General features: G+C 44.6%; 1 protein-coding gene across 3 annotated transcripts in view; it reads right to left on the bottom strand.

Moving 5' to 3' along the window:
* The window catches only part of RAB3IP (RAB3A interacting protein), a 266,787-nt gene that overhangs the window by 156,830 nt on the left and 84,364 nt on the right, over positions 1-25,593 (bottom strand). For all 3 annotated transcript variants that reach the window (XM_078673902.1, XM_078673904.1, XM_078673903.1), the window contains exon 2: positions 13,295-13,567. In XM_078673902.1, coding sequence (XP_078530028.1) covers positions 13,295-13,542 — 248 coding nt within the window. In that variant the 5' untranslated portion in view covers positions 13,543-13,567. The remainder of the gene's footprint in view (positions 1-13,294; positions 13,568-25,593) is intronic.

The raw sequence follows: 25,593 nt of genomic DNA, 5'->3' as shown, positions 1-25,593 counted from the left end.
ATTGTGTTTTATACTAAAGTTTCCTAATCTCAACCCCATTTTTGTTTACTCTTGCCCATGTTTTCCAGCTGTATTGAAGATCAGTGAATCATCCCAATCATCTGGAGACAGCGGTCATGAGTGAGAGTTGGGTGGCGATGAAAACCCTACAGTTTCTGAAACAACTGCTAAATCTGGTGAAATATTGACATTCTCAAGCCCCTTCTTTGTTGAAGCAAATTTCATCTGTCTATTGTCCTCCAGTCTAGACCTCTGAATAAGGCCTCTAATGATTCAGACCGTGCCAGCTGACATGAATAAATGGCAGACTTGCTTTAAAACCAATAAATATTTATTTAATCACGAGCACGGGGAAAAAAAGGACTCACTTACTTTGACAGGAGAGCGGCAATTTGTAAAGTCTGCCTCAAGGCCGCAACGACTTCTGCGGCAAACAAGGGCCCGGGCATCATGAGGCTCAGCAGGTGTGCCCTGGGTTGCTGAACCACTCCATCGGCCGCCGCAGTCAGTATGCATCTCTGCCGCTGGTGGGGTCTGGTGACAAGTGTCAATTCAGACACCTGACCCACTCAACTGGGTTGGAAGGGTTCTGGACCCGTTGGTGCAAGCAGGGCAGTCCTACCTCATTTCCTGCCAAACCACCCCACCCCCCGTAGACCCTGCGAGCGCCGCACGGAGAGTCAACAACCAGCAGAGAGCGCGAGCGACGGCCCAGTACTCGGTCGCATTGCAGAGAGCGAAAGATAGGAGCGTCCTTTCAAAAAAGGGTTGCGTCATGCTCACGTGCGCCTCGCCCGACCGATTTTGTTTTTTTAGGGTCCCGAGTCGCAGCCTCTGTCACGAGCGAGAGGAGAGTCTCCCTTTGTGCTACTGTTGAAGGAGGAAGTGGCCCCCGCCCATCAGGCCAGTCATGTAAAAGTAGTAATCTTGCACCGTCCCTTCTCACAAGCGTTCATACTATAACAAGCAGCGTGCAATACTCCCTGGGAGTGAACTTGTAAGAAAAGGTGGGACATGCACCCACCATTAGCCAATTGCAGGCTAGGATTTTTATATGACACACAAAAGCCAATCCAAAGCGTGGGAGGAGTCAAACCCCACAAAGTACAGACAACAGATCGCCTAACAGCGCAAGTGCTGTTTAGGCTTGACCTAATAAGAAATGGAACCTTGCTTTTCTTTCTTTTGCTCTATTTTAATAGCTTACAATGACAAGAAGAGAGAATAAGTTTATTTTTTGCACTCTGATAGAGAAAAGTTAGAATCTTTTTGAATGTTTCTACATGTTCAGGGCTATTGCAGCTTTTCTTTTTTTTTTTACTGACTTTTATTGAACTGTTTCTAATATCTGTTTGCAACAAATATCTAACAGGTTTGTGATGCGTTTAATTTTACACTGAAGTTTTATTTTTATTCTTCAAGTTTGCAAACATGCTCGCTCTTTCATATGAAAGAGCTACACACCAAGGTTTTAAGTGGCTTGTGGGAAAGGTGATAGTGTGATCATGTTTTTTTTTGGGATAAAGTAGCCCCGGCTTACATGAATAGGATACTGCAAGTCACCTTGAAAATCCATAAGCTTGTAAAGGAAATGGACTTTTGGCCTCGTTCCTCTGTATGGCTATGGAACGCCTCGGTGACTTGCAATATCCTTATAATGTACGGCAGGGGGGTACTTTTTATCCCTAATATAAAGGCAGCGATCAAACTATAGTCCCCAAGGTTTCAAGTTTGCTGCGCCAGATCAGTGCAAATTCTTTGTTTTCTACATTGCAAAAACAAGTTACCAGTGACAACTTGTGGAAAAGTAAATTTTGCCATGTTGTATGTGCCTACGTGTTCCCCATGTTAAGTTATATGTGCATGATCAATATGCATATGTATTCCCTATGATCGATTAAAAGACGCGATTACAGTTGTGTCCAACTCTAGTATGCCAGTTTCCAGTTCTCGTGAAAGCTACGAATTTTTAGGCCTATGTAAACCTACGTTGCCACGTTTCACAGTGTGCACGTTAATTCAGTAAAAGTCCTCGTTTCTAGGCCTCAAAAGGGCCCGGACACCAGATTCAGCTCCTGTCTCCTGAACCCTCGCTGAGGAGCGATACAGCCCCCACCTGCATCCCTGACCCTTCACTTACTTCCTGCCTCACAGTGCCCGGCTCGGCCTGGCTCTGCCTCCCAGTCTGCCAAGAGTATGTTATGATTCTAGTTATCAGTCCAGCCCTCCTTCTCTGCATTCCTAAGCTACTGAATCGCATCAATAGTTTCCGTCATGGTCTAGCCTTTATGTCTCCATGTAAGAGAAATACTGTATTCATATTCATAGAATATTCCTCGCACATGCAATACATTTAGAATAATGCATGCACCAGTCTTAGTGTCTGTTAGCCTTTACCCTGATAACTTTTGGATTCTATCAACATGTACTATAAACACCAGATACTAGATATGCCTAGGTACATGTCGCTCTGACCCTCCAGACTTTCGTCTCCTCTTCTAGTGCAGAAGTCATAGCCCCCAGTTCTCCCTAGTAACACGTCATTGTCAGCTTGCGCGCACCACTAGGTTAGAGGTCCCAGCTGCTCAGGTAGCCCCCTCCATGTTTCCGCCCCTTTTATGACATATTCTGTTACGTTTATACCACATGTCTATGTACACGCCTCTTGTTACACCCACTTTCTGCCTTATCTTTCGCGACTGCTACAAACCACGCCTACTGCTACGCCCCCTGTATTGAATGTAATGTATTTGTTTAACTATAAATATTGTGCACTGTTATTAAAAGCTAGCCAATTCCCAGATCCTGCCCCCGGCAGCTGCCATCCTATTCCCATGCAGGCTGTCCTGTTTCAGTCCTTTATGCCTTATTAAAGCCTGTGACTCAAGATACCTCGAATCTTGTCTCTTATTTATTGAGCTATCTGTTATTAGAGTATCCTGAAAAATAGACCGGTAATTAATTATTTATTTACCACATAATGGCGCCCGAATAGGGACTTGCCCTTTCCCCACGCGCCGGAGAAGCCACGCAGGCCCCCTGATCCTCTGCAGCCGTGACGGAACCATCCTGCGCACCGGCAGATATTTCTGCTTCAAGTATCCCTCAGGTCCACGGAGGAGACGGAGGTTGCGGTCCAGCATCCAGACGAGGCGGTGGAGGAACGCGGCGAGTCCCGACCAGAGCCCAAGCCGAGAGTCCAAGGTCCGAGGTATCCGGAGGCCCACCTGTAACTGAAGTCCGAAGTTCGTCGTCCGTCGTCGTAGCAGTCCAGTCCAGTCCGAGGCCTTCCGTTCTTGCTGCCCGGTGAGTACCGTTGCTGGGGTAGTATCTAGACAGGGTCAATTAATTTGTCTCTGGTCCGTGGGTTTGGGTACGCAAATCCAACACGAAGTGTTCACCTAGGTGGACGCGGGTCCTGACGTGTCTCTTTATGAGACCGGTAAGTTTCGTGCTGTTTTAGCAGTACATCTAGTAATTCTAGTAAGTTCTGTTCTCGAGAAATTCATGTGTTCTGTTTTCAGTATTTCAGGTAATATTCTGTTCGAACTGTTATTCTAAATGTTATTCCATGTGTTTTCCATGTCGTGGTATGAATGATTTGTTTTTCAAGTTATTATTGTGTTTATCGTGTATTGTATTGTGTCCAGATTCCAGTCTAAGTTATGCCTCTGTTCTCGAAGTTACGTCAGTTAAAAACCAGAAAAGGTCTGCTCGAAGAAGCAGTTCCTGTCCCGCCTAGGGACAGTCCAGGTCATTTTATGTATCATAAGCATGGCTTAAGTGCCATATTATATCTAGATTTATGGGTCGAGTATACTAAAAGATCTAGAAGAGAAATATAGATGGCCTGTATCAGGTACATGGGATGCCGAGTGCATCATGCGAGTAGAAGAAGTATTATGGAAAAAGAAAGCCAGACAGTCACAGAAAGATGCCATCGAGTTATGGCGCAAAGAATCTCATAAAAGAACCGAAAAAGAAATCAGAAAAACAGAATTAAGTAGAGAATCCTCAGAGAAAGCCCAAGAAAGGGAATTAATCGAAATAGGTGAACGAGTTAAAAGCGACCAGTCCGACAGACAGAGAAATGCCCTTGTTAAGGGTATGTATCCTCTTCTTGCCGAGGGCTTGCCAAAAGCAACCCCGGAGGCATCCAGTAATTTTCCGCCGCCACTAGTTCCGACTAAGCTACGTCATAAACCGACCGCAGCTGATATTTTTCTCTCGTCCTACTTGGACGACACAGTCCCCGAATATGCAAATCCTGCTCCGCCAGCTCCTGTAAATAATGTAATTTCTGTTCCTCCAGCCACCGGGGCACCTGTTACAGCACCTGTTACGGTACCCCCGGTCCAGCCTACAGTACAAGTACCCGCTACATCGGTCACTCTGCCAGCACGAAGAGTATCAGTCGACGATTCCAGTTTAGGGGCCGCGGGAGGAGGTCCCCCGGGAACCCCGCCGCCACACAAGCGTGTAACGTCAGTCGAGTTACATGAACGTGCGTTACAGCGTACGCCCAAACACCAGTCCGTTGCAGATATCAGGCGAGCTCTTACCGAATGCCGTTATGATCCAGTCCCAGGCGATGATAGTATGGTTATATATTCATTGCGCGTAAGACGGGTGACCGAGTATTTGGACACCCTACCGAATATGAAAGAAGATCTAGACAGAATATATCGTTTCATTCGTACAGGAACAGACCCAGAAAGTATTGGCGAAATCATGTCTTTAAGGAAAGCTGAGACCCAGCTCATGCTTTTGAAGTTTCTAATTAATTGTTTAATAAGGGAACAAGATTATCCAGATAAAGATCCGACTGAAATGAAAGTCCTGACAAGGTGGAGTGATAATATAGCCGAGGGAAGACACAGGACACTCAGTTGTATAGAGAGTATGTACAAGAAAATTCGTAAGGCAATAATAAGGTTACACGAGAAACGCAAAACAGCACAAGTAAGCGAGAAAGAAGACGACTCTCCTACCGAAGAGGTAGACGACGAGAATCCTTCCAGAATAGCGTATGTAGGTAGAACTAGACTTTCCGACCGACATTCACGTCTAGACTACAAGAAAACTGTTCCTTCTCCAGTACCAGAACAAGGTTCTCTAGAGCAAGTATTTCAAGCTACCGATCATATTCTGAAATCACGAATCGGTTATAGTGAACTTAGTACCCTGCATGAACAAGAACTAGCCCGATCAGCAGTCCGATGGGCTACTGATTCTACCACTTTTCCAGACGAAATAGTGGCACAAATGTTTCTGAAACTGCCCCCAGCCGAGCAGCGACTGGTGGGTATGTATATGATCCAGCACCTCATTACACTGTATGAGGGTCAGCATTCTGATCCAGGTCCGTTACATGATGTTCTGAACGAGCTACTCCAGTATAGATGGAAAGGTCTAGGTACCGATTTAATTAGTATCATTCTAGAACAGCGCCACAAATACCGAACGTTCCTGAATCCGCATTTTGTTCACGTCTCACCCCCCGAAAGTAAACCATTCTACATAGATAGACAGCATCCGTTACGAGAAGTACACCCAGTTAGGACACAGGGTGGTGAAATGCAACGAGTATTTGTTTACACCCCGATTACAAAGATGGAACTCTTAGAGATGAAAAAGTTAATTCCCTGTCACGACAAAGATCCAGCAGGGTTCCACTGTGAGTTAAAAGATATGCTCCGTATGGGAGAATACACGTATCCAGATATCATTAAAATGTTAAAGGTCCTGTTGCCTGCGGGCATATATGAAAAACTCAAGGAAAAAGAATGGGAGGTGGGAGAGAAAAAGATAGATTGGGCAGCTCTAGAAGCTGAAGAAAATACACGTGTACCAGGTACCGGTCTAGGAGATAAATGTAAAGAATTACCCGAACTGTTAATACAAGTTTTGCCAAGATTACTAGCCACGAAAAAGGAAGACTGGGATGCAATCTCAGCCTGTAAACAGAAACCAGACGAAGATACTAGTGATTTTTATTCTAGATTCGAGAAATGTTTTATCATCAACAGTGGTTTGAAGACGAGTAGCGAGTCATACCCTCATCTTTTTGTTACTAAACTAGTCGAGAATTCAAGTCCACAAGTTAAAAACCGAGTTCTGAAAGTCGAAAGTACCTGGCAAGCTAATACTCCGTCCCAAATGCTTCAGATGCTTCAATATCACCAGAATAGAATCAGAGAAGAGCAAGATCATGAAAGGAAACGTATGAAAGACACGAAAATGAAAGTATTAGTTGCACAATCTGTTCCTCAAGACAGTCAGAAGAGGGGTCCGAATCAAGCCAGTCATCCTGCAGTTCCTGTTAAAGGGACCTGCAATTATTGTAAACAGCCAGGTCATTTTATAAACGAGTGTACAGTTCTGAAACACAACATAGCTACTGGTAAGACTAAAGAAAGACCACGTCCGCCTAGACAAGAACAAGTTTCACAGACTTCTCAGTCACCACAGAATGCACAACAGACAGTTCCAGCACCGCAGCCTATCGCTGCAACACAGCATGTTACACAGCAGATGTACCAGTATGCCCAGACAGAGTATCCAGAGTACCAGCAGTATTCATGAAACAGCCTAGAGAGGGAGGTAGGCTTGCCTCTCATCGAGATACCTGTAGATCAAGAGGGTCCCTATGTTCACAGTCAAGTATTAGGGAAAGACAGAAAGTTTTTGATTGATACAGGGGCAAGTAGGACTACTATCAGTCATGACGAGGTTCCAGGGGCTCCGCTCTCAGGCTCTAGAAATGTTTCCCTTGGATTTTCAGGAAAGCCAATAGTTAACGAGATTTCAAAACCAGTTTCTCTAGAAGTAGGTCCATTGTCCCGAACTACTGATTTGTTACTTACGAAGTCATGTCCAGAAAATTTGTTAGGCATCAAGACATTAAAGGAATTGGGTGCAGTTATTTGCTGCTCCCCAGAAGAAATACGTTTGTTTTTGCGTGACTTTAAGGGTCACTATGTATTACGTGATTTTGATCCAAGATTACTGAATGTCCCCCAGCATCTATGGGCACAAGGTCCAACTGATGTAGGTTTTATGCACATCACACCCCATTGTGTGACTCTCAAGCAAGGTATAGTCTTGCCACGAATCAGACAGTACAGATTGCCACCTGAGGCTGTAGCAGCCTTATCCAAAATTATTGATGAGCTCATTGCTCAAGGAGTGGTTGTAGAAACTGACTCCAATGTATGTAATTCTCCTATCATTCCAGTCATGAAACGTACTGATCCAAATGCACCTCCAGTATATCGATTAGTGATTGACCTTCGAGAACTTAATAAATGTATTATACCCCAGTATCCAGTAGTCCCAGATATTTCATCTCTATTGACAGCTATTGATTCTGAAGCTACATTTTTCACTGTCATAGACCTCAAAAACGCATTTTTCAGTGTCCCGATTCATCCAGACAGCCAGTTCCTTTTCGGATTCTGTTTAAATGGAAGGAGCTATAAATTCACACGAGCTCCTCAAGGTTTCACAGAAAGTCCTAGTATTTACAGTCAAGCACTCAAGAGACAGCTAGACAATATTCACATGCCAACTGACACTGCCCTGCTCCAGTATGTCGATGATCTACTGATCACAGCCCGCTCTGAACGTGACTGCGAACGTGCGTCACTTACAGTTCTGTATTTCCTAGCCGAGATGGGGCACAAGGTGTCCCCTTCGAAGCTTCAATTCTGAGTCCAGCAAGTGATCTATTTAGGCCACTTACTGTCCAAGAGGGGTAGGCAGTTGACACCTGACCGTATCCAGTTAATAGCGAGTCTTCCTCAGCCCAAGACCCAGAAGGAGGTACGAGCTTTTATCGGCCTCACTTCTTACTGCAGACAATGGATTCCTCAGTATGCATTCCTAGCCAAGCCACTGATACAGTTAACGACACAGGAGGCAGCCGTATCGACTGTCCTCCCTTGGACATCTGAACATACACTTGCTTTTAATGTATTAAAGAAAGCCTTATGCCAAGCACCTGTTCTAGCTACACCGAACTACAGTAAGTCTTTTACACTTTTTGTCACAAAACGTGAAGGTACAGCATTATCTGTTCTCACACAAGATCAAGCAGGACAATACAAGCCTTGTGCTTATTTTTCGAGCACACTAGATCCAGTAGCCCAGGCTCTGCCTGCGTGCCTCAAGTCAGTTGCAGCCACAGCTCTAGCTATCAGACAAAGTGATTCCATAGTATTAGGACATTCCCTGACAGTACAAGTTCCACACTCCGTGGAAGTTCTTTTAAACCGAACACAGACTCAGCACTTGACCATTGCACGTTTAACAGGTTATGAACTGACACTGTTCCAGCCACACATAGAAATCAGACGCTGCAACGTTCTGAATCCCGCTACACTGTTACCGTCAGTTACTTCCAATCCTGCCACACATGACTGTGTGGAAGTTGTTAACACCATGACAAAGCCAAGACAAGATTTGACAGATATTGCATTACCAGATCCCGACCTGACACTTTATGTGGATGGTTCATGTATGAGAACAAGTACAGGAGAACTAGTAGCCGCGTATGCAGTGACTACTGAAACTGAAGTTATAGAGACACACCGTATTGACATCCTGTCTGCTCAAGCAGCAGAGCTAGTTGCTCTGACCCAAGCCTGCATACGTGCCAAGAACCTGAAAGTAAACAAATATACAGATTCACGTTACGCATTCGGAGTTGTACACGACTTCGGAGTACTCTGGCAGGAGAGAGGTTTCATGACTTCTCATGGAACCAAGATTCAGCATGGTCTCCTCATTCAAGCTCTGTTAGATGCAATACATTTACCGACAGCTATCGCTATCATGAAGTGCAAAGCACATACGAAAGTCACTGACATCATTTCCCAAGGTAACGATCTAGCAGATCGAACAGCCAAGCTTACAGCTCAGACTCCAGACATTCCAGTTAGCAAGACACTGACACTCACTCCAGATCAGACTACTTGTATGACAGTTAAGGACCCTACACAAGATGTCATAGATATCCAGTTACATGCTACTCCCGATGAAATCAAGAAATGGTCCGAACAAGGAGGGGTCCAGACAGATCAAGGATGGGTGACAAAGGGAAAAGCCACATGGTTTCTCCCCGACTCTATGGTTCAAGTCATTAATAATACCGCACATAGTCCAGCACATCTAGGAGAGAAAGCTATGTTAGACAGTATACAGAACATTTGGTTCAACAAGCACTTACGAGCTGCAGCCAAGCAGAAAGTCCGTACCTGTATGATATGTTGCCAGTTCAATCCAGGTAAAAGTGTCCCGGTGGAACAAGGGGGATTCCAGCCTCCTGACCACCCTTTTGAGGTCCTCCAGATGGATTATATTCAGATGGAGCGATGTCGAGGTTTCAAGTATGTCCTTGTAGTTGTATGCGCTCTGTCCAGGTGGACAGAAGCATATCCAGTTCCAGATTACACCGCTGCGACCACTGCTAGGCAGTTGGTTCGTGAATTCTTTCCCCGTTATGGACTCCCTAGGGTCGTGTATTCTGATAACGGCCAGCCATTCTCATCCGAGTTAATGAAACATGTTTCCCTCTTGTTAGGGTACCAGTGGAAGTTCCATTGTGTGCGCCATCCTGAAGCAGCCGGTCTCGTAGAGAGACATAACCAGACATTGAAAATCCGAATTGCCAAAGTTTGTAAAGAGAAAGGTGTAGACTGGCTAGTAGCCCTGCCAGTTGCCCTATTTTATATGCGCATGGTTGCACATTCCAGATCAGGTCTGTCCCCGTATGAGGTCGTATTCGGCCGCCCCCCAAACATGTGGGGTACACCTAGACCCCGCAGTATTACAGATGTTTCCAGTAATATGCTGACAGATTACCTAGCTTCCTTGATGTCTGCCCTACACTCTTGTCGTTCACAGGTTGCTGCCGCATTTCCAGACAATACCGAGGTGAAACCGCATGAAATCGTTCCAGGAAACCTTGTACTTGTCCGGAACTTTGATCGCTCAAGTCCGCTGGAGCCCCGCTGGAGGGAGCCACGCCTAGTCTTACTTACCACAAGGACTGCGGCCAAGTTGGAGGGCCGCAAAGGCTGGGTACATATGTCCCATATCAAGAAATTCCATGGATTGCGTATAAAAACATTTGCCAAGAACATTTCAAAGGACTACCTTTTTCCGAAAGACTGCCTAAAAATTGACACTGAACTCAAGCCTCCCCTGTTAGAGGAAACTCCGCAGCAGGAGTATAAAAAGAAACTCAGGTCTAGTAAAATAAGTCAGACAGTTTAATTGTCTAAGTCCCCCTCGGGTGAAACGGTTAGACAGGTTTCTGACATGTATGAGATAGACCCCCATAGTGAGAGAGTTAGTCAAAACTCTATCAAATGTATCATTGTTCTAAGTTTTCTTCTATTTTTGAGTTTAATGGTTACCTGCACAAGTTATGCATTACATTTATGTTTTCCAATTTCTCATGTAAATATGTTTTCTAATGCTACAGTAGAGCACACATTTAGTGATCTGCCTCCTCACGAGCTATCCTATCGTCTTGCTATGCGAAATAATACATTTATCAGAATGTTACACTATTCACACCAGACCAGCAATGCCACTAATTGTTGGGTGTGTGGTCGACTCCCCCCTTTCCAGACACCGAAGGGAGTTCTGCCACTCTTTCCTTATCCGTTTTCACATAATGGTTCGTGTGGAGCATGGTCCACGTTAACGTCATCCTCAACTGATATGTCCCTTCTGAACAGTACATGTTTTCCAGACAAGCAAGGTCTCATCCATAGAACAGGGTTAGATCTAGAAAATGAAGTTTATAATTTAGGTAATTATTCTTCGAATTTTATGGTCCTGAATGTTCAGTCTGATACTACTCCAGACTTACCTGCTATTTCAGTACTACCAGTCAAAGGCGAATTATGTGTCCGAAAGAATGGTTCCGCACATGTAGGACATAGTGATTGTACTACTACTGTCGAGTATAGTGACAGTGGGAAATCTATCTTCAAAGCCTCACGTCATTCTTATTTTGTTTGTGGTCAGACCGCATATGTTCGTCTGCCCCTCGATTAGGATGGAACATGTTATATTGCCTTTCTACTGCCACCAGTTTTTCTAGCCCCATCTGATTATCACAGAAACACACATCTAGTACACGTCAGACCTAGAAGGGAGATCGAGTCCCCAATTGTCGATCAAACTGAAACTACTCTAGAACAGTATCAAGATTTCAATAAAGGCTTCTTCTTCTTTATAGGCCCCGTCCAGAATAGTAAGTTAATCCGTAGGTTAACCAGAACCCTTGAAGCAGTAGTGAATGAGACTACTTCTGCTCTAGGTAACTTAACCGAAGAGCAATCTGCTATGAGATTTGTCGTGCTCCAAAATCGTCTCGTTCTTGACGTCATACTGGCCGATAGAGGAGGAGCATGTAGAGTCATCGGATCTAGTTGCTGCATTTTCATTCCTAATAACGCGCCGTCTGTTTATTCAGCTATAACCAGACTTCATAAAATTGCCCATCAGTTACACCAGAATCCAGGCACCTGGACATGGTCCGGTTGGCTCTGGAGTATAATTTCTGCCTGGGGATGGAAAGTATTGTCATTCCTAGGTATAGCAGTAATGATCATTTTCAGTTGCTGCCTCTGTTTACAATGTGGCCCTGCGATTTGCGGCATTTGTGCTACATCCTGTATTCCTAGTCCTAAGTCCCGCTCTAGATCCAGTTCCAAGACAATTCGAGACGAGCAAATGATGCTATATGAAATGATAGATGGTATCATGAATATTGATGTTTCCTGATGGAAACGTAGGGCACAAGGAGGGAATGTGGAAAAGTAAATTTTGCCATGTTGTATGTGCCTACGTGTTCCCCATGTTAAGTTATATGTGCATGATCAATATGCATATGTATTCCCTATGATCGATTAAAAGACGCGATTACAGTTGTGTCCAACTCTAGTATGCCAGTTTCCAGTTCTCGTGAAAGCTACGAATATTAGGCCTATGTAAACCTACGTTGCCACGTTTCACAGTGTGCACGTTAATTCAGTAAAAGTCCTCGTTTCTAGGCCTCAAAAGGGCCCGGACACCAGATTCAGCTCCTGTCTCCTGAACCCTCGCTGAGGAGCGATACAGCCCCCACCTGCATCCCTGACCCTTCACTTACTTCCTGCCTCACAGTGCCCGGCTCGGCCTGGCTCTGCCTCCCAGTCTGCCAAGAGTATGTTATGATTCTAGTTATCAGTCCAGCCCTCCTTCTCTGCATTCCTAAGCTACTGAATCGCATCAATAGTTTCCGTCATGGTCTAGCCTTTATGTCTCCATGTAAGAGAAATACTGTATTCATATTCATAGAATATTCCTCGCACATGCAATACATTTAGAATAATGCATGCACCAGTCTTAGTGTCTGTTAGCCTTTACCCTGATAACTTTTGGATTCTATCAACATGTACTATAAACACCAGATACTAGATATGCCTAGGTACATGTCGCTCTGACCCTCCAGACTTTCGTCTCCTCTTCTAGTGCAGAAGTCATAGCCCCCAGTTCTCCCTAGTAACACGTCATTGTCAGCTTGCGCGCACCACTAGGTTAGAGGTCCCAGCTGCTCAGGTAGCCCCCTCCATGTTTCCGCCCCTTTTATGACATATTCTGTTACGTTTATACCACATGTCTATGTACACGCCTCTTGTTACACCCACTTTCTGCCTTATCTTTCGCGACTGCTACAAACCACGCCTACTGCTACGCCCCCTGTATTGAATGTAATGTATTTGTTTAACTATAAATATTGTGCACTGTTATTAAAAGCTAGCCAATTCCCAGATCCTGCCCCCGGCAGCTGCCATCCTATTCCCATGGAGGCTGTCCTGTTTCAGTCCTTTATGCCTTATTAAAGCCTGTGACTCAAGATAGCTCAATAAATAAGAGACAAGATTCGAGGTATCTGTTATTAGAGTATCCTGAAAAATAGACCGGTAATTAATTATTTATTTACCACAAACTAATGGCTTAAAAGATCACTGGGGTGCTTATGAAACGTACGATAATCTTTAGGATACGGCAGTGCTACTTGCTTGACCCTGTGAACATGGTAAACATTTCAATGCATTACAAAGCAACTACAACTGATGGAGCAACATGCACATTTTATTAAAGGTTATCTTAGTGAGAATGAAATGCATAGAACAACCATAAATCAGAATACACATTATCCAAAATAGAAATTGTATATGTTGAACTAAATACAAAAATGTTACTTGGCTCCTTTGTGACGAATGCGACATACCCAGTTACAGAAGATTCCACACAGTTGACCTGTCTTGGATATGAATACACCGGTTGTGTGGGGAGTTCAGATACATTCAGTGAGTTTGGCTGAACTGACGAGCAGTTGATACAGTTGTGGGGTCGGTACACAACATTAGTGGAGGTAGTTTCTTCTTTGGTCCCTGGCTCACACAAACCAAGAAGGTCCGGGGTAGTAGGCGAAGCTAGGTTCACTTCATGAAAGCCTTCCAGGGGATCGCTGGCCATAGCAGAAGCCTCATCATATGGAATCCTGTGGATTAAAAATAATAAAGGGGATCAGATTGTATGTATTGCAGCATTTATGTAACGCTTACTACCCTCACGTGGGGCACTGTGTTTTAAACAAAGCTAGCGAAATAAGAACATTCTTGATCAAATTGAAATATGGTTGTCAAAAAGAAATGCAGAGATGTTACTTTTATTAAATATTCATAAATACAGTTTCAGCAAGGAAATGTATACACAACAACAAACGGTAAAATCGTGTACAATACGTAGACACTTCAACCTCTCCTTTTAAATGTATTACTTTGCATGCATACATGTTCAAGCTTATTACTAAATAGAACATTTTCACTCAAGGCATAAGAGGTTGCCCCAAATCAGATTACATTCTGCAGCAAACAGAATGATCATATTTATTAATCCAACCAATCGAATTATTTTTAAAACTCATTATTTATTCTGCGTTGGGACGCAAAATAAATGCATAAACTGTTAAGGGAAATCTCAAAATTTGATTAGTCATTTCTGGGCTTTGCAACAGAGTTCAACTACCTATGTTTTTATCAGACACCTCTGAAACCGGTTTGATTTCAGAGTCACTGAGCAAATATAGATACTGACCAAAACATTGAATGTGCATACGGAAAAATAGTGCACTCCAACCCACTAGTATCCATAAAGTAAAACATAAATAAAATAATATAAAAAATAAGTGTAGCATCTTAAAGCAAATTTTATATATCTTCCAGTGGTACATATCCTTTAGTGTGACTCCTGTTTGTAGGAACAGGTCACTTTCCCATCTGTTCCAGCATCATGGCAAGGCCCAAGGTGTCCCTGTTCATAGTTCCACCTCCAGTCCCATCCAAAGTTGGTCTAGATGCTTGCACTCATCAACCTGCTTGCACTGGTCTCCTTGCTTTAAATGTACCAACTCCTGGTTTTCCAGGGGTCCCCAGCCTTCAAAGGGCCTTATCCAGCCCAAGACGAATTAATATCGGATAGATATGGGAGACATAACAGCCCCTAGTCACATTCTTCAAAGGGGAGTACGGGGGATGGACATAATTTTGTGTTACACCATTGAGCCTCAACACGGGTCCATCCATGTTGGCTGTTTCTTGGTGACCAAAAAACACATTAATCACACAGATCCCACTGAGTAACTAGCAGACCTCAAGATGAAGTTCAGGTAACTCAGCAAAAGGGGTTGGCAGAGGAATGGGATTGTTTGCTTTAATACATGGAGGACTTTTTTCTCACAAGCTGCTTCCTGCAAGAAACTCTTGCACAAAGGACAGGTTATGAACCACTTTTGGCATCTGCCCAACAAGCATCTCTCTTCCGGGCCAGTGGGAGATTGAAGCAAAGCCTGAGCCTACCTTCGCCCACATATCAGGCTCTGGATTGGTCTCATCTCATAGGGACTGTTGAGCCCAAATAGAGAAGACCGGCATCCCAGGCACTGCCTTCCACCCTCCATAACACAGTGTGGAGAAGACCAAAAACTGCTAAAACATAGGAGAGCTGAGCCAAGTCACAAGATTTAAAAGGACACTCTCCTGTTTGATTTTGAGTATCTGTAGAAACATTCAAAACAGAATGACAGGACATGGCTTCCGAAGCCATTCTGCATGTAACATGCATCTCCTTAAAGATCTGTTACTTCAGAAGCAAACTGTTGGGTTTGCATGGACTCTTGTTATCTTATATTTAATTGAGTTACTGAGTCATTCCAGAAGTAATATTAAGATAAAATGCATTGGCAATGCCAACGGGTCTCAATAGGACTGAAAAGCACCAAGGCAAATGGTGACACGCATAAGGATTCCAAAAGATCTCAACTTTCCCAGGTAGAAGTCATCCAATCAATGTTTTTCTTTACTTTCTTGGACTTGTATTTCAAGACTCTTATAATGGAATAATTAGGACTAAAAACTCCAGATTGTGAAGAAAACATTTGTACTGGATTATTTAATCTTTCATGGTTCTAACAAAAGGGGCAGATCTCAACAAAAGACAATGCAGCTCAATGACAAAAGGCATACTTTATTTCCAGTACTATGCAGTCATTTGACACGAGTGCATACTGGGATCTACAGTTCTGGTATGATCATTAACAACCTTTGTAAATTTACATGTGAAGTAACTTTATTACTGCTAAATGCCTTTTGTGTATACCTTAAGTAGTAATGTTAGGATTTTTCTCAGTTTAGTAGTAGTAAAGTTAGGAACCCTAACTTTACTACTACTAAATGCTTTTTCTGAATACCGAAAGTCGTAAAGTTAGGATTTTGTCTCAGATTACTTTTGTGAATCGGGCCCACTTTGTCTTGGAATACTTGAAAATATGGTTCTTCTATAGTGAGTGCATGTATTTTGCTGACTCTTCTTAGGGAGGACATTGCCAAAAGGAAAGTGACCTTCCAACTTAGGAACTGTTTTTGACATTTGTGTAATAGCTCAAAGGATGAGACCCGCGATTTTGTTAACACAATGTTTAGGTTCCATGTAGGTATTGGTAGTGTACATGGTGGAATAACCATTTTTAAACCTTCCATAAAAGCCTTCATGACAGGTATGCAGAAAAAGGATTGGTGTTTTCTGTTTTGTAGCTAAGCTGCAGTAGCTGCTAAATATAAGCGTATTAAAGACTGCACTAAATGTGCTTTTTGTAGATGTATTAAGTAACATGCTAGCTGTTGTTCAGTTGGTGAGGATCTATTAATGTCTTTTTAAGCACAATAGTGAGCAAAACGTTTCCATTTAGAGGCAAAGCATGCCCATGTGGTTGGCTTTCTGGCGTCCTTTAAAATGTTAATGCATTAAGTACCCAAACTCTATAATTTCAGGAGCCAGATTCTAAGATTGAGTTGTTGAGGATTTGTACGACATTATTCTGCCACTGCTGTGAGTGAGAAGGTTTGGATAGTTGGGTAACTTATTGTGAGGTATTATGGATAGCTCTGTTAACGTTGTGTACCATGGTTGTCAAGTACAAGTTGGAACCATCAGTATCATGGTTAAATAAGTTTGTCTGAGTTTTCTGGCCATGTAAGGAATGAGTGGGAGAGGCAGAAAAGCGTAAGCAAAGATCCCTGACCAGTTTATCCATAGTGCATTCCCCTTGGATTGAGGGTGTGGGTGTATGTGAAGTTTTGGAATTTTGAGTTCTTGGAAGTGGCAATGAGATCTATTGTCAGAGTTCCCCACCTAAGGAAATCTTGACATAGTAATGGAGTGTGAATTTCCCACTCGTGAACTTGGTGCATCCTGCTTAACAAGTCTGCAAAGGAGTTCAACTCCCCTCGTATGTATTGTGCTAGGAGGTGAATTTTGTGATTGACTACCCATTTCCATATGTTCTGCGCTAGCTGTGATAGTTGTATGGAAATTATGCCTCCTTGTTTCTGAATGTAGTATATTGCGGTTATATTGTCTGTTCGCACAAGGTCATTGTTACCTGTTATGTTGGGTAGGAACACTTTGAGAGCTATTTGGATGGCTAACTGTTTAACATGTTGATGTGTAATGTTTGTTGTGTGGACCAGTGTCCTTTAACACAATGTCCTCTATATGAACACCCCATCCCATGAGTGATGCATCTGTTGTTATTGTTACATGCAGGATTGGGTCCTTGAAGGGTCTCCATTTTAGTGTGTTCTTGGTGTTCTACCATTTTAGGGCTTGATGGACTTTGGGTGAAACCAATGCTAGATCTTCCATGTTGCTCCATGTTGTGAACATTGTGATGCCAAGGTCTCTTGCAGGGGTCTCATGTGTAGTACTGCACGAGGAACTAGTGCTCGGCAAGAAGCCATCATACCCAGAAGGCGCATCACTTTTTTGACTGGTAGGTGTGATGTGGCTGACAAAGATCCAGTTGCTTCTGGAGATTGAAAAACCTCTGTGGATTGTGGCAAGCTATCCCCGAGATTTAATTTAGTATGACTCCGAGATAAGGTTGTATTTAGAGCGGTTATGGATGGGATTATGTAGCACTGATTGTGAATCCCAATTTGTGCAATAGTTTAATAGTAGTCTGAGTGTCTTTTAGGCATTTGGATTTGGTGGGACTCTTGATCATCCAATAATACATGTATGTTTTCTCCTCTTAACTTTGCTGCTACTACTGCTAAGCATTTAGCGAATAATCTTGGGGCTGTTACCCCAAAGGATAGTACTTTTAATCAATAATGATGTCCACTTACCACAAACCAGAGGCACTTGCAATAAGCCGGTGGATTGGGATGTGAAAGTATGAGTCTTTCAGATCTAATGAGCTCATAAAGTCACCTTCCTGAAGCAATGGTATTACGTCTTGAAGTGTTACCATGTGGAAGTCTTCGGATAGTATGCATTGACTTAGTGGAGGTAAGTTTAGTATGGGACGCATAACGCATCCAAGTTATGAGATGTATGTTAAATATGGGCCATCTGCTATCATGTTTTCTTCCTTATGGGTAAAATATACGAAACGAAGCAATGTTGAATTACAGTGGCCACAGTTTGCCTCCTTTGATCTCCAGGCCCTCTCGAGTCTGAAGGAGCAGCTGCTCCGCAAACGGTCTCGTCAAGCCATGTTTGACGCCACCGCGTTGTGGAGGAAAGAAATAGATAAAAAAAATAGAAAAAAGCAAGCGTTGAATAAAAAGAGAGGATGTCTATGGCTGATCATGCGAAAGAACATTTAGAAAATAAGGTTCCGGAAGGGGCAGATAGGCATCATAGGGCTAAGGCGACAAAATGTTACCCCGCTCGTTCTCCCAGGGACCTTGAGGTTGAAGGAGAAGAGGGGGACTCGTTGTTGAATGCTATTCTTGAAGGTCCATCTCCTGCCTATGCTCCGGCTGCTATGTACCCCGCTCTTCCTCAAAATGTTCCTAACACTCCACCCCCACCAGTGGTGGTTGAGGCTGCCCCACCCATTGTACCACTGCCTGATCCTTTGACTCCCTTCATCCTGCCAGCACCCCTCCCTCCGACAGTTCATACCGCCCCACCTATTGACCCAACCCCGACCATACATTCCCGTCTGCTTGATAATAAGTCTATTGGTACCCCTGTTGGTGACTCTTATGCCACTCCGGACCGAAAGAGATTGTCCTTCCTTATGCCTAATACCCTGTTTAGATTCTTCGGTACCCCTAGAAAGGAGTCTTTGAGGTCTGCTGAACTCGCTGGGGGTAGTGAAAGGCGCGCTATGCGAAAACAAAGTGCATTTTAGGTAAATAATGGTAATATTTATGGCGTTAAAGATATCTGGTCGACGTTTAGACAATGGACGGCCATACAACAAACAGACATGGCTGAGTACATGTGCACACTTATAATAAAAAGATACGAAGCACTGTTCACAGACACTCCTAGGGGATTGATTGTTTTAAAACTAACTATTGCCAAGAGTCATGTTCAAGGAGATGATATGCATGAAGCCCTTGTTACCATGATTACGTTCAGAGACACAACGGTTTTTCCGCCATCTCCGAATGACAAAACTATGCCTATGAGAGAAACAGCTCCCGTCTTTATCCCTGCAGTGCTCGCCAATAACCAGGGTGTTGGAGCAGCCCCAGCCCACTGGCGTAGGATGTGGGTGCATGTCCTATGGAAAAGAGCGGATGTTCCCAATTACCAGACCCCCGTAATAATTCGGCTCTTTACTATCAGAAATTAGGTCAGATTGTTTCCTCTGGTGTCCTTACCTTGGAGTATATTGACTTATTATTCGGTCAGTAGTACCACCCGACATATGGGACAAAATATGCCATGCCAACCATAATGCCGCTTTGCATGGTGACTGGACCGACTTTGAGAGGATGGAGAATGACAGAGAGGGGGGACTAAGCCTGGTCCAGCTATTCTGGCTCTCCCAGCCCATCTGCTGCAACTCATAAAGACCCTTTTGCCCGAAATATCTGTCAATTGGGATAAGATAAATGCATGTAAACAACGTAAGGATGAGTCTGTTGCTGATTTTTTTCACCCGCTTCGAAACGGAGTACAAAAGTCACAGTGGATTGGACGCTAGAGCCCCTGGCTCGGGCTCAGTTTTATTGATAAATTTGTATCTAATTTATTACCGGAGCTCTCGGCCCGCCTTAAGAAGGTTGAGAGTACGTGGTCAGCTCAGACTATGGCAGGCATCCTTGCCATGGCCCAATATCATGATAATAGAGATAATGAAGATAAAGACAAAGAGGTTAGGAAGAACAAGGACCTTAAAACAAAGGTTTTGTTACAACAAGCTTATCCACCCCGGGGACAAAATGCTAGAGGCCAAGGTCTGCCTTCGGACCAGTTCCACAGGCTGCCCCAGCGCCCCCTTCAGTCTCCTTTACAGAAGTCCATCAGTTCGGCAGGTCCCGTTGATAAAGAGCAGTGTGCCTACTGTAAGGCTTATGGCCACTAGGTTAGTGAATGCCCGGTATTAGCCCAGAATATTCAGTCAGGAAAAACTAGGCCCGAACTCAAGGAGGCGTGCACCACATCCTAATGTTCGAATCTGTATGGGTCCGCCCCAGGGTACAGTTAACAGATTTGACAATGGTATGAGGTCACTAGGACATACTTTAACGATGATTATGATGAGACCGATGAGACAGGTTTCTACCAGCCATAGGAAAACCAGGAAAGGGGTAATGTAAGCGTGCCGATTTCTGTGGATCAGCGAGGTCCTAATGTCCGGATGTCAGTTGCAGGGGATAAAAAGAAGTTTCTCCTCAACACCGGGGCTACTAGATCCTCTGTTGTGTACACCTTGATACCGGAGGCACCCCTTTCTGGCTCTCTAAATGTCTATGTGGGTTTTTCTGGGGTCCCTGCCACCAACCCCGTCTCTAAGCCTCTCCCGCTGGATCTCGGTCCAGCTCATATGGATGCTCCTTTGATTCTCATGACAGGATGTAGTGAAAATTTCCTGGGTATGGATTTGTTAAAGGCTTTACATGCTACCATTTCTTGTAGTCCTCATGGCGTGTCCCTTACCATATCACCAGATTCCTCCGCCACTATGTTCCTCTCTGGACCCCTCCCTCCAGTAATGCATGCCTTACCCTCATCACTTTGGGCCACTTCTGACACTGATGTAGGACTTCTCGACATTGCTCCTCATTCTGTCCGTATCCAGCAAGGTGCCCAACTGCCCCGGCTTCGCCAGTATCGCCTTCCCCAGGAAGGTGAGGCTGCCCTAATATCTATAATATCAGATCTCATGAAGACGGGAGTAGTTGAGGAGACACGTGGTAATGAGTGTAACAGCCCAATTATTCCAGTTCTTAAAAAATGTATTGATCCCTCCCCGCGGCCCCCAAAATGTATCGGTTTGTCATCGATCTGCTGGCTCAAAATTACGGTCTCACAGTATCCCGTTGTCCCTGATATCACAGCCCCCTTGACCATGGTCACAGCGACCGCCACTCATTTTTCTGTTATGGACCTAAAGAATGCGTTTTTCAGTATTCCCATACATCCGGACAGTAGACATCTCTTTGGTTTCTCCCTTGGAGGGCGGAGTTTCCGGTTCTTCCGCGCCCCCCAAGGTTTTACCGAAAGCCCCAGCATCTATAGTCAGGCTCTCAAGCATCAGTTGTACTCCCACAACGCTCCCAGCAGGAGCCACTCTGTTGCAATATGTAGATGACCTCTTAAATGCAGCCACGTCTGCTCCACTTTGTGAACAAGCAACAGTACTTCTGCTTCACCACCTTGCCACCCACCCACAATCATAAGGTTTCCTTGAACAAATAGCATTTTTGTCGAGAGAAAATGACCTACCTCGGCCACCTCCACTAGAAGGAGGGAAGACCGCTGACAGAGTGTCCCTTATTAACATGCCTCCCCCTTTGACACAGAAACAAGTACGTGCCTTTATAGGCCTCACTTCCCATTGCAGACAATGGATCCCTAACTTCTCGGCCATTGTCAAACCTCTTTTAGCTCTCACTACTAAAGATATGCCAGAAAGAGGGTTTCCATGGGCAACTGAGCATGTGGCTGCCTTTCAGACACTCAAAGATGCCTTCTGTACAGCTCCAGTGTTAGGCACCCCAGACTATGGCAAACAATTTTTCATTTTTGTCCATGAGACACATGGCTGCGCTTGTGCGGTCTTAACTCAGAGTTTTGGAGACAAACATTGCCCTTGTGCTTATTTCTCGGCTACACTTGACCCAGTAGCCCGAGCCCTCCCTGTATGTTTACGCGCAACTGCTGCTGCTGCACTTATGGTCCGCCAGAGCGCAGGTATTGTTATGTCTTCACCCTTGAACCTTAATGGTCCCACATGCAGTAGATACCTTGCTCAACAACACCAAGACACAACACCCTACCAGTCCACGACTTACAGGTTATGAGCTCACTCTTTTTTCCAGTCACATTGACATTAGGAGATGTAATATTCTAAACTCAGCTACACTACTCCCTACTGAGACACAAGTGAAAAATTCTGACCCTCATGACTGCATATTACAGACTGAAGAAGAGACAAAGGGTCGTGTGGACCTACAATACTCCCCCCTAACAGACGCTGAGGGAACACTATACATAAATGGTTCATGTCTTAAAAGATACGGATGGAACTACATCTGCTGCATATGCCCTCACCACTCTTGTTACTGTAGTTGAGACAGCAATTCCACAGACATCGGCCCAAGCTGCTGAATTAATGGCCTTGACACAAGCTGGTGAAATCAGTAAAAACATGACTGTTAATATCTATACGGACAGTCAGTACGCCTTTGGGGTGGCTCACAATTTTGATAGACTCTGGAAAGAAAGACATTTTCTCACCTCACACGGGACCAGAATACAGCATGGCCCCCTGATACACAGACTTCTAGACGCCTTGACATTACCTAGTAAAGTTGCAGTGATTAAATGTAAATCCCACCAGAAAGTGACTGATGATGTAGGGGAAGGCAATGCCCTTGCAGACCAAACAGCAAGACAGCCTGCTCTAAGTAAATCAGATGGAATGTTTGTGACAGGACCAGCCAGATCAGATTGGTGGTGGAAGGAGGAATGTTGGAAAATACTAGTCAGAGTGTGGTCGAGATTCGTTCTCATGCCACTGCAAAAGAACTGCACACATGGGAGGAACATCGGCAGAGAAAGAGATCGAGGGATGTTGGGTGCGTATATAGGGAGGCAATGAATGTTACCAGACAGTCATGTCCCCCCAGTTGTCACTATGGCCCATGGCCCTGCCCATATCAGTGCAAAGGGAATATGCAAGTTACTAGAGCCAACATGGTATAATGAAAAATTACCCCTATATGCTGACCGAGTGGTTAAGTCATGTATGATCTGCCTAATGCACAATCCAGGAAAAGGTACAGTTACCCCCGCTGGTGGCTTCTCCCCGCCTACGTTTCCTTTTGAGGCCATCCAGATGGATTATATCCACATGGACAGGTGTGCGAATTTGAAATATGTCCTTGTAGTGGTCTGTGCCTTCAGCAGATGGGTGGAGGCCTACCCCACCAAGGATTGCACGGCTATTACAACGGCCAAAGTTTTGTTGAAAGAATACTTTCCCTGATTTGGGTTGCCTCATTTGATTTGGAGTGACAATGGCCAACATTTTACAGCCAATGTGGTCCAGTTTGTGTGTTCCGGTCTTGGTGTCAGACAAAAGTTTCATGCTGCTAATCACCCCCAGTCAGCCGGATTGGTGGAGAAATACGATGGGGTACTTAAATTAAAATTGGCCAAAATAGTGGCGGAAACAGGTGTTACCTGGGTAGATGCCCTACCCCTTGCTCTCTTGTCAGTAAGGACGACTGCCCACTCAAGGATAGGATTATCTCCCTACTAATTGGTATTCGGTAGACCAGCTAATGTATGGGGCGTACCAAGGACAAAGAAATTGTCTTTATTTTCTTTTTTTTTTTTTTTGAGTTTTCTATAGCGCTAGCCAGACCCGGAGGTATCGGAGCGCTTTACAGCATTGATATAAACAGATTAAATTGTTATAAACAGATTGTTACACCAGGAGTGTTCAGGTAAATAGTAAGTCCAAGGTCTAAGGAGGTTCGGTAATCCGCTTTGACGTAATTTCTGGTCTTTTGTCTTGTGGTCGGGAGTTAAAGAGGATCCGTTTTTACTTTGTGAGGATTTGATTGAGGAAGAGCGTTTTGAGCTGGCTCTTGAAGGCTCTGTAGGAAGGGTTTGTCCTAATGTGTATGGGAATGGCATTCCAGAGTTTGGGTGCATTTCCGGTGAAGGGCCTAGATAGAGTCTTTTGTTTGCAGGTTTTCGGAGGGATGAGAAGCAGAGAGTTAGTGCTTCTGAGGTTTCTTGTCTGTCCCACTTTCTTGAGTTTGGCAGCTAGATAGGTGGGTTTGCCAGTATGTAGAGCTTTGTGTGTGAGGCAGGCGGTTCTGAAATTAGCTCGCATTTCCACTGGGAGCCACTTGAGTTCGGTTAGCGTGGGAGTGATGTGTTCATATTTCTTCACTCCTGACACCATTCTGGCTGCTGCATTAAGTGTTGTTCTAAGTGGAGCCAGGTGTATTTTAGCCGTGCCTGTGAGGGTGGCGATCCCGTAGTCTAATCTGGATAGGACAAGGGACTGCGTGGCTTGTTTGAGGTCCGTTGGTGGGATGAAGGGTTTAATTTTACTTAGTAGGTTTAGGTTGAGGAAGGCAGCCTTAGCGGTGCTCTTGATGTGTTTAATCATATCCAAGTTAGGGTCCAGAGTGATACCCAATGACTTCACTGAGTCTTCTGGGATGAGAGTGCAGTCTAGAGCATCAATAGCCTTTAACCATTCCGTGATCTGCGGGGTCTTTTCCTTGCTGGCTAGGAGAAGAATTTCCGTTTCGTTTTGATTTAGTTTCAGATGGTTGCGGGACAGCCACTCTTGTACTTCTCTTAGGGTGATGTTTAGTCTTTGTATGTCTGCTAGGGAGGAGGTTTCTAGGTATATCTGGGTGTCGTCGGCATAGAGATGGAAGGGAATGTTGGCTTGTTTAAGGATGACGGTGAGTGGCTCCATGTAGATGTTGAATAGTGCGGGTGATAGCACTGACCCTTGGGGGACACCTCTAGTTATAGGGTGTGGGTCGGACGTGAAGTTTCCTATTTTTATTCTTTGAGATCGGTTTTGTAGGAAGGAGGTGAACCACTGTGCAACCACTCCATTGGCACCTACCCTATCTGTGAGAGTGTTGATGAGTAGTTTGTGGTCGACCGTGTCAAAGGCCGCCGAAAGATTGTCTGATGTTGAGTTCCCAGTATTGACTGACTACCTGTACCAGTTAACCGATTCTTTTCGTACTCTTTATCATCAGGTACACGCTGCTATCCCCGACAAGAGCGAAGGCCCAGGTCACACCATTCAACCAGGTAACTGGGTGGTGATCCGAAATTTTCAGCGTACCAAGTATCTGGAGCCCCGCTGGTCGCACCCCCGACAGGTTCTTCTGGCCACCCGCACTGCTGTAAAAGTCGAAGGGAGAAAGAACTGGATACATGCTACCCATTGTAAAAGGGTGCCTCTCCCCCTCCCGTACAACCAATGGGTGAAAGAAGGACTGCCGGATTGCGAAACAGAAGTGGTACCGACCTTTGTCCCTTTCAGTGATGCTCAGCTTCATTACACCACTACGGAAGCCGAAACTGATCGAATCTTAGGGAGTCCAGTCATCCCTCCTCTGCAGGACCAGAGGAAGGAACAAGAAGCTCTCTTTCCAGACCACTCCATACCTTCTTCCACTCGCTACAACTTGAGACCAAGAAAAGGGGCTGGCCCTTGACTCTGTCTGGTGTCTAATAGGCTGTAGGGCGGTGATAACTCCGGCTGAGACCGGTGCTGGTATGCTGGACCAATGGGAAGTCCGTAGGACTCTTGGTATCCACATCCAGTGTAGCAACCACCAATCACAGACAGCCGCTAGTGACAACAGGCTGAGCACAATGGCAGCGGTCCGAGGGTCTGAAGCGCAATAGAAATATGTCAAACTTCTGAACAATAAATGCTTCCTTTCCACGATAGTTATACTTTTTGCTCTCCTCATCCTGCTGGTTGTGGGATGTTTTCTGTTACTG

The sequence above is a fragment of the Lissotriton helveticus genome, chromosome 1_1 (genome assembly GCF_964261635.1).
Source record: "Lissotriton helveticus chromosome 1_1, aLisHel1.1, whole genome shotgun sequence".
NCBI classification, from domain to species: Eukaryota; Metazoa; Chordata; class Amphibia; order Caudata; family Salamandridae; genus Lissotriton; species Lissotriton helveticus.
This window is presented reverse-complemented; position numbering and strand designations above follow the sequence as displayed.